The sequence below is a fragment of the Macaca fascicularis genome, chromosome 1, assembly GCF_037993035.2.
Source record: "Macaca fascicularis isolate 582-1 chromosome 1, T2T-MFA8v1.1".
Lineage (NCBI taxonomy): Eukaryota > Metazoa > Chordata > Mammalia > Primates > Cercopithecidae > Macaca > Macaca fascicularis.
The window spans coordinates 207,109,018-207,118,060 of NC_088375.1; the positions used below are offsets into that span (position 1 = coordinate 207,109,018).

Below are 9,043 nucleotides of genomic sequence, written 5' to 3' on the forward strand. Positions count from 1 at the left end.
GTCTTCCCAGATCCTCTTCCTGCTCCCACCCTTCATCTCTGGGTCATCTTTAGCTCCAGGCCAACAGAGTGGTTACAAGTGCTGCTTCATCCTGTGGAATTCTGTTTGCATCATTCCTTCCGTCACAGTGGTTCAAGCTACCAGTGACTCCAGGTTCTGCTCCTTCTCATGACATTTATAGGCCACCCCCAAGTCACTGCTAACCAGCTTACCCGTTTTGCAGGAAGGCCTTCCCCAGCCATTCTATATAAAGTTGTAATTCCCACCCCCAACACACAAACACCTACTCTCTCTCCCTATCCCTTTCCCTTTTTCTTTCAGCACTTAACACTATCTGATATACTAAATGTTTTACTTATCCTGGTTTTTGTGTCTCCACCAGAATAGTAACAGAGGTGAGACTATCCTGGATCCCATCACAGCAGTGACTGGAACCTTTTCTTCTCTATCTCAAGAGATTTTTCTGTCCCTTGTTTCTCCAAACCACAGACCTCCTAGAACAGCAAAAGGTTCCACTTCCCCAGCACCATCACCCACCATATTCGCATCCCCTAAGGCACCTCATTACTTAACGTCTCAGAGGTCCCAGCAAGACCTTTCTTCACCAGGCTCCTATATTCACTTCCTGGCCCTAAATGTGTTTGTGGCCACTCCTGCTGGGCCCAGCAGCAGAGCTGGTGGTGAAGAGGGATGCACTAAGCCCAGATCTGGATTCTTATCTCCAGCTGAGCTGTCAACCCCATGCTGGCTCACCAGCTCCTGAAACTTCAAACACGAGGTTGAGAAGCCCCACCTAAGCCAGACCTCTCTGTTCATGGACCCTGACTAATTTTGAGAGGTAGATTTTATGCCCCTGACCTCTTCCAGTTCAGGCTCTGAACTCCATAAGAGATTTCATTCGATGACACAGACTAGGTTGGAGGATTTCATGAGGCTTTAATCATAACCTAGTAATACTGTTAAAAACAACACGTCTGACACTTGCGGACACCCACAGGGACACACATTCTCTTCCTCTCACACAGACTCTGAGGTAGGAGGTACACTGGCTAAGGAATAAAAAATACTCAGTGGTTGTACAAGGCTCAGACCAGGCTCCCAAGGCTCTCGGTTGAAAAGCAGCCCCTTGAGAGCAGGAGCAGAGGCCAGGCCAGCTTCACTGAGATCCCAGAGGTTCTAACTGGGGCCACCAAGAGTTGGGCATCCCTGGCTTCTGGCATTTGAGATCTAACCCAGGACTGGTTGGTGCAAGTAGGGGACGAAGCTGGGGTGGTAGCTGGTCTTGTTCCAGGTTGCAAGGACAGAATGATGTTCCTGGCATATAAACTGCTCTCCACGAAGATTTCTTTCATGAATTGAAGGAATGGTGTGGGGGAGGGGAGGAAGAATTCTAGAGGACAGCCCCTGTGGCCTTCTAGCCCAGGATAGGGGAGCTAAGGGGTGGGGCAGCACCTATACCAGTCATTTTAGAAGTGGCCAGGGAGGTGGAAGTTTTGGGGCACCAGCTATACCAATGGCAGGGGGAAAAGAAAAGGTAGTCTTCTTTCCTCCCAAAGTGTCTTGTACATAATTGGGGCTCTTGACCCTGCAGGGCCCAGCCTTTCTCATCTTGTTCACTGTGAACTCCTTTAAGGCAGGCCTCTGCCCCATTCAGCACCATCCCTGGTGCCCGGCCCAGCACAGGCGTCCCATTATTGCTGAGTGCATGGAGGCCACAGCAGCATCATTAGCTTATCCTCACCTGCCTTCTGCCAGCAGAGTCACTCTCCATCTCTGCCAGCTGGGTCTGATCCTGCTTCAAAGGACGCCATTCACCTCTCCCTTCACTGGCGAAGCAGCCTCATCCTTAGCCTTGGGGAAAAAGTTCTGTGCTAACCGTGTCATGCGCCTGTTCTGAGGCAGCTGATACTCCTCTGGGGAAAGCAGACTCCGGGCCCCGTCTACCTGGTCAGGGTCGGGCTTCCAGCAGCAGCTAGGGTGCAGCCAGCGGTAGTACACAAGCCGCAGAGCCAGGCCCAGAAAGAAGCAGCCGCAGCCCACAGGCAGCCACAGCTGCAGGGGAATCCCGCTGGGCAGCCAGGAGCTATGAGTCATCCAGGTGACCACCAGGAGAATGCTGTCAGTCAGGAGGAAGGCGAAGTGGATGGTGGCCCGGCCTAGGGTATGGCCCTCAGCCACGTTGAACCAGGAGAAATAGAGGATGGTGGCCACCGTCACCCGGTACAGCCACTCGGAGCTGGGGTCCGGCATAAAGTCTGTGCCCTGAAGCCAGACCCAGAGCAGCAGTACCAGCCACAGGCCCAGGAAGTGCAGGGCCACATAGCTGGGGAAGAGGGCTGAGAACAGGGCCACAGCCAGGACTCGGGGCCACAGCAGCAGCAGGTTCCACAGGAAGTAGATTACGGAGGAACCCAGGCCCAGGAGGGGCTTGGAGGGGAGGCAGGTGCGCAAGGCCCGGTGGTAGTCGAGCAGTGCCCACGAGATGCCCAGGAAGGACGTGCAGATGCCAAACCCTGCAAAGAGTAGGACAGAATCATGAGTCCTGGGCATTCCCCAGGGGTCGCAGGTACCGTGGGGCCCCTCCCAGCAACCCTGGAGTAGGTATCAGAATCCCTCATTTGCTGAAAGCAAATCTGCAGCTGGAGAAGAGCCAGTGAGTTCCCATAACCAAAAGCAAAGCTCTGACTCCTAATATAGAGCCTGCCCCTCACCACAGTGCTTTGCTGCGCAGGTGGTATTTGTCAAAGGTGAGAGGGTGTGACTTCTGGCCTACCCAGCACTCAGCACCCCTGGGCCTTGGCTGCACCCTGGGCATCTTCCAGGGCCCCATAACCCTTTCTTTCTGGGAAGAACACAAGCCTTTCTAGTGTCTGAAAATCAACAGCCTCAATTCCCTCTTTCTTAGTCTCAAAAAGGGAGTAGAAAATCCCCTGGGGTGGCCACAGGCTCTGGCTAAAGCTGCCCTCAGGGCCAGGAGAGATGTCCCTGCTGTGTGGACAGAAAGTCTCCCCACTTCCCTCCCCTCTCCTCCAAGACCAGAGGCCATCAGACTGACCCCTAGTCTTGATTTTCCAAGATCCAGAAGTTTACAACAGGGGTCCTAGGGTCCTTTCCCACCTCCTGGCTGCCAGTCCTGGAGCAGAGGCACGAGGGCCTCCAGGGAGGGACGGAAGTGGCACCAGCACGTCTCCCGACTGCTTCCTCCCCTGTTCCTGTCCACCGCAGTCATTCGACAGATGTTTACTGGGAATCTATTAGGTGCCCAGAACCCACTCCTAGCCTGGAAACAGATCTGTGCCCATTAGCCTCGCCCAGGTCTCAGCAGGGCTGATGTTTTTCCAGTTTGCCCAGCATGCCACCTTCCGTGACCTTGACAAGCTCTGCCCAGGCTGTTCGGTAGCCAGAAGCACATGCCCCACTTCCCCGGCCTACTCCTCCATTACCCCACAGGCCCCAGCTTGAAGAGCCCCTGGAGTCACCCACCCTGGCCCCACGCCACCCACTCAGCTGTGTCAGGTATCCCTGTCACATGCCACCCACCTCTGTCTGGAGTCTCATCACACAGTAATTATCTATTTCCTTATCTCTGAGCTCCAGGGTAGAAAACAGACTCTGCTCACTTGGGATCCCCCAGCAGCCCAGTACCTGGCACATAACAGCAGCGGAAGAGATGTTTGCTAAATAAAAAGTAGGGAAAATCTGTCTTTCCCCCTTACCCCCTGCCACACTCGCAGTGCAGACTGTCTGCACTTGGCCCTGGTTCTAGACACCCCCAACCCTCAACAGACAAAAACACGTGCCCAGTGAGTGCCCAGTGACCCAGGGCAAGTCACTCACCTTTCTGCACCTCTCTAAAAATGGAGATCAAGATAGCACAGACCTACAGGGCTGCTGTGAACTTGAGCAATGATGACTGTAAGTGCTTCCCACAGGGCCCGGCTAATAGCTGGCCCTCGATTGTGACAACCGCTATTATTGTTTTTTCAATCAATACATAGACTCAGACTAGCAAGACGAAAGGGCCCTTGGAGATCGAATCCAACCTCCATCTTGCACAGGAAGGCTCTCCGGGTCACACAGCGAGTGACGGCAGAGTGAGGACTGCTTCCTTGAGAGACTGTGGCATTTATGGCAGGGGTGGAGGAAGGCAAAGGGGAAGGCTTGGACCCTGAATTGGATGTGAGTCGGGGCCCTATTCAGCTTGGCCACTGTCTGGGTCTGTGAAAATGGGCAAGTCACTTTCCTTTTATGGACAAAAACCCTCCCAAAGCTCCTCACTATAAACTTCACCCTTGCTTAGGGGGGCCCTGTGAGCCTCCGCCACCTGCCTCTCCCTTTTCCAGTCACTCAGCACGTACCCTAGCTACTTGTTTTAGTCTATTACCCTGGCAGGGCAGGGGCTGGGTTCATCTTGTTCACTGCTGTGTCCCCAGCACAGTAACAGGCACAGAAGAGATGCGCAATGAAAACCTGACTGGATGAAGGCATTCAATATATTGTTTCTTGTTTCTTTTTTAAAATTTTGAAGAGATGAGGTCTCACTATGTTACCCAGGATGGTCTCCAACTCTGGCCTCAAGCCACCTGTGTACCTTGGCCTCCCAACGTATTAAATTGTTTCTTAACTAAAAAGTTACCTACGCTGCATCAGGCACCTTACACACTTTATTATCTTCGAAATTATAAAAATTACAATTAAAACTTCTGGGCCAGGCACAATGGCCGACACCTATAATCCCAGCCCTTAGGAGGCTGAGGTAGCAGGTAACTTGAGCTCAGGAGTTCAAGACCAGCCTGGGTAACAAAGTGGGACCTCGTCTCTACAAAAAAAAAAAAAAAAGAAAGAAAAATTAGCCAGCATGGTGACATACACCTGTAGTCCCAGCTACTCAGGAGGCTGAGACAGGAGGATCACCTGAGCCTGGGAGGTCGAGGCTGCAGTGAACCATGATCAGGCCGCTGTAATCCACTATGGGCGATGACAGGTGAGACTGTACCAGGAACTTGTGTACCAGGAAATGGGCTTTCTTTGCATCACCTCACTCAATCCTTTCATCAACCTTATGAGGCAGAAGGATTTAAGTCCATTTTTCAAATGAGAACGAACATACTCAGAGAGGTCAAGGCATTTGTCCAAACTCAAACAGCTACAGAGTGACTTTAGGTCTCAAGCCAGATCTGCCTGACTAAAGCCTGTTCTCCTGTTTTCTAAGCAGCCTCTATAAAAGAATAAAAACAATTCCGACACTTGAGAGAGACCCCCCCAAGCCACGACAGGGGGGCCAGCCACTGGTCTTCACTCACACTGGTAGTACTCAGCCCGGCCACTCTGCAGCATGATGGCCAGCACCAGCGTGAGCTGTGGTGCCGTCTCCAAGAAGGTCTCGAAGAGCCGCAGCATGCTGATGTCCAGGGAGAGGAAGTCAGCGTAGGCCAAGTCAAACTCAGAGGGCTCCTCCTGCTGCCACACCAGCAGCCCCTGGCGCAGCTCCTGCACGCACCTAGGCACCATACACAAATGTCCCGAGGGCCAGGTTAGTGTCCTGTGAATTCCTCAGCCTCCCACCCATCTAATGAATGGACACAGGCCCCAATCCATGGGGCCTCCTCGCATCCATGCTATGGGACCGTCGGCCATGTCCTAACCTTACTGAACTTGTTTCATCTGGAAAATGGGGATCGAGGCTGGGCGCGGTGGCTCACGCCTCTAATTCCAGCACTTTGGGAGGCCAAGGTGGGCTGATCACGAGGGCAGGAGATCGAGACCATCCTGGCTAACACGGTGAAATCCCGTCTCTACTAAAAAATACAAAAAATTAGCCGGGCGCGGTGGCGGGCGCCTGTAGTCCCAGCTACTCAGGAGGCTGAGGCAGGAGAATGGCGTGAACCCGGGAGGCGGAGCTTGCAGTGAGCCGAGATCCCACCACTGTACTCCAGCCTGGGTGACAGAGCGAGACTCCGTCTCAAAAAAAAAAAAAAAAAAAAAAAAAAGGGGATCAATACACCTTCTACTCCGGCTGGCTAAGCACTGTCCTAAGCTCATCACAAACCTTGTCCTGTTTACTTCTCACAAAAGCCCATTTTACAAATGGGGAAACAGGATCAAGAAGCTAATAAGGTCTGGGGGCAGTGGCTCGCGCCTGTAATCCCAACACTTTGGAAGGCCAAGGCAAGAGGATCACTGGAGGCCAGGAGTTTGAGACCACCCTGGGCAACACAGCACACCCCATCTCTACCAAGAATTTTTTTTAATTAGTTGGGCATGGTGGTACAAGCCTGTAGTCCAAGCTACTCAGGAGGCTGACGCAGGAGGATTGTTTGAGTCCAGGAGTTCAAGGCCACTGTGAGCCATGACTGTGCTACTGTACTTCAGCCCAGGCAACAGAGGCCCTTTCTCTTTCTTTTTTTTTTTTTTTTTTTTTTTTTGTAGATAGAGTCTGCTTCTGTCGCCTGTCGCCCAGGCTAGATTGCAGTGGCACAAACTCGGCTCACTGCAACCTCCACCTCCCAGGTTCAAGCAATTCTCCTGCCTCGGCCTCCGGAATAGCTGGGATGCTGGGATTACAGGCATGCGCCACCACACCTGGCTAATTTTTGTATTTTTAGTACAGATGAGCTTTTGCCATATTTGGCAGGTTGGTCTCGAACTCCTGACGTCAAGTGATCTTGCTTCTCAGACTGCTAGGATTACAGGCATGAGCCACTAAGCCTGATCAGACCCTGCCTCTTTAAAAAAAAAAAGCAAACAAAAAATTATAAGCAGCTAATAAGTACTGGAATGAGGATTTGGATCCAAACCTGAATTGGAAAGGCATGCTATAAAGTTGCCTGAGGCAGTAGTTCTCAAACTTTAGTGTGCCCAAGATCTCCTGGGATCCTGTGGGCAAGATGACATTTGCCTCTTGAGCACTTCTGGGCACAGGCCAGTTGGAATCAGACTCTGCCTTGCCCCAGCCACACAGGGGAGGGGCTGGAGGAGGGTTAGATTGGAAGGAGGGATCCCATTTAAGAGGCTGGCCCTGAGTGGTTAAGGATGGAGATTGGGGCAGAGTTAAGAGAGTCCAGAGGTTGGACAGACAGGCCTGGGGTACCGAAAGGCATGAAGAGTAAGTGGAGGATGCACCAAAGACCCTCCACCCAGAACTCTGCTCTCAGTTGCCTATTGGGAGGGAACCCCGTTCACTCATTACAAGCTCATTCACCAGACATGTACTGTCACTTCCCCTGGAAGGGCCCAGGAACACACTGAGGAGCGGGCAGGCAGGGCGGACCGGGCTTCTCCCTCAGCGGGAGCCTTTGCCTGTGATCCCCCAGTGACCTGGCAGAGGCCCCGGCCTCGGCCTATTCACATGCAGGAACAGAGACCCCGTTTCCAAAGCCAAAGCCAGTCCAGTCTGCCTGACTGAAGCTCAGCAGAAATACAGGCAGCGAAGATGCACAGCTCGTGGAGGCCTGCCCAGGACTTAACAACTGCACCCCTTCATGCCCACCCAGGGTTTTCTGGTATCTCTACAATCCCTCAGGCAAAACTGCCACATTCAAAGCTCCTCTCCTCCACTCCTGGAGACCCCGTGCAACTTTGTCAAAGCCAGATCTCAAGAGTTTGTAAAAACGGATTCAAGAGCGGATCCTGGCCCTGGCCACCCCCTCCCAACCCACACCACCCTCTGCCCTGACTTCATCGCATGCCTTCGACCCCTGGGTTTGTTTCCCCATCTCTACGAGGCTCCACCAGGTCCAAACAGGAGCAGAATCCACACACATTTTCCAAGACCCAGCCTGTGCCCAACCCTGTTTGGCTCCACAGGTGTGGATGAGTCAGAGGCCATCTCTGCCCTCTTGCTGGGTCTGGAGTGGGAAGCCAAGGTTCAGGGGGAAGAATATAACCAGGCAGACAGGGTGAGAGGCGGCCTCTGTGAGGGACAAGCGCTGTCGTGGGGTCAGGGCTGCTGAAACTCACAGGGAGGCCCAGGTCATCACGAAGCGAGCTGAGGTTGCTGAGTGCTCACTCTGAGCCAGGGCAGTGGACAGTTGTCATTTCACTTCATCTTCACCAAACAGGCAGGCACTATCCCCATCCCAACCGGAACAGCAACCAAACAGCCCCACTGAGAGGTCAGTGCCTTCCCAAGGCCCTGCCCGAGCTGAAACATGGGGTGCTGAACTGAGTCCGCAGCCCCTGCCATTACAGGCCAGGCACTGTGCGAGGCACTTTCTCACTCTTTCGCTCACTCCTCACAATAGGCCTGCCCGTCACACCTGTCTCAGGGTGACTACCGCCTTTCTATAGAGGAGGAAACTGAGGCTCAGAGAAATGCAGAAGTGAGGTGAGAGAGGGCAAAGCCAGAAGTGGATCCCTGAGAGGTCTGACTTCAAAGCCCATGCACCTCCCTTTCTTCCCTGGGCCTCAGTTTCTTCGCCTGTGCCAGGAAAGCTAGGGCTAGGATGAAGGCCGTCTACCCGGATTCCCTTTCCATAAAGGGCTGCACGCTCACCTGTAGGCCAGGCGCCCACAGGACTTCGTTCCCTCTCCCAGTCCCCTTCCCGGCATATGACGTGTCACCTGTACAGGTGACCAGCTGACTCAGGTGCTGAGCTCCGACACTCCTCCCCTCCCGGGGCGAAGCACTCACCTGTACAGGTAACCCAGCTGCAGGAGATGCAGCAGCGCCAGGCAGCGGCGCGGGGGCTGTGACCCATGCAGGCCGGCAGGGTCAGCGCGCAGCCAGAGCCAGCTGAAGAGCTGCAGCGCCACCGAGGCCAGGCCCAACAGCGCCAGCACCAGCGCCGCCCACAGGTAGCGGCCGTCGAGCGCATACTGGACGGCGGCCCACAGGTCTGCGCCCAGGTCGAGCAGGAAGGCGGCGGTGCCCAGCACGCACAGGACCAGGTCCCGAAGGAGGGCGGCGCGGGACGACCAGGGCATGGCCCTCCAGCCTCTGCCCCCTCCTGCTCCTCTGCGGTTGGGGCCTGCCCTCAGGGCCCGGGGTTGCCGAAGCAGGAAGGAGGCGGGCGCAGCCCTCGGGGCGGCCCGGGGCGGGGAC

The 9,043-nt window shown here is 54.3% G+C and overlaps 1 protein-coding gene across 1 annotated transcript; it reads right to left on the reverse strand.

The window, feature by feature from the left end:
- Window positions 1-919: 919 nt before the first annotated feature.
- On the reverse strand, window positions 920-8,998 carry XKR8 (XK related 8). Its single transcript, XM_005544250.5, has 3 exons — window positions 8,633-8,998; window positions 5,304-5,500; window positions 920-2,513 (listed from the first exon to the last, which is right to left on the reverse strand). The coding sequence occupies exons 1-3, from the start codon at window positions 8,923-8,925 to the stop codon at window positions 1,798-1,800; spliced, it is 1,206 nt and encodes a 401-aa protein (XP_005544307.3). The 5' UTR covers window positions 8,926-8,998; the 3' UTR covers window positions 920-1,797.
- Between the last annotated feature and the right edge of the window lie 45 nt (window positions 8,999-9,043).

Excerpts from the sequence above, each read along its gene's own strand:
- XKR8 (XM_005544250.5), bottom strand. The coding sequence starts at position 8,925 with ATGCCCTGGTCGTCCCGCGCCGCCCTCCTTCGGGACCTGGTCCTGTGC. Across the intron at positions 5,501-8,632 it reads CAGCTGGGTTACCTGTACAG|GTGCGTGCAGGAGCTGCGCC; the intron begins GTGAGTGCTTCG and ends TATGGTGCCTAG. Across the intron at positions 2,514-5,303 it reads CCGGGCTGAGTACTACCAGT|GGTTTGGCATCTGCACGTCC; the intron begins GTGAGTGAAGAC and ends TACTCTTTGCAG.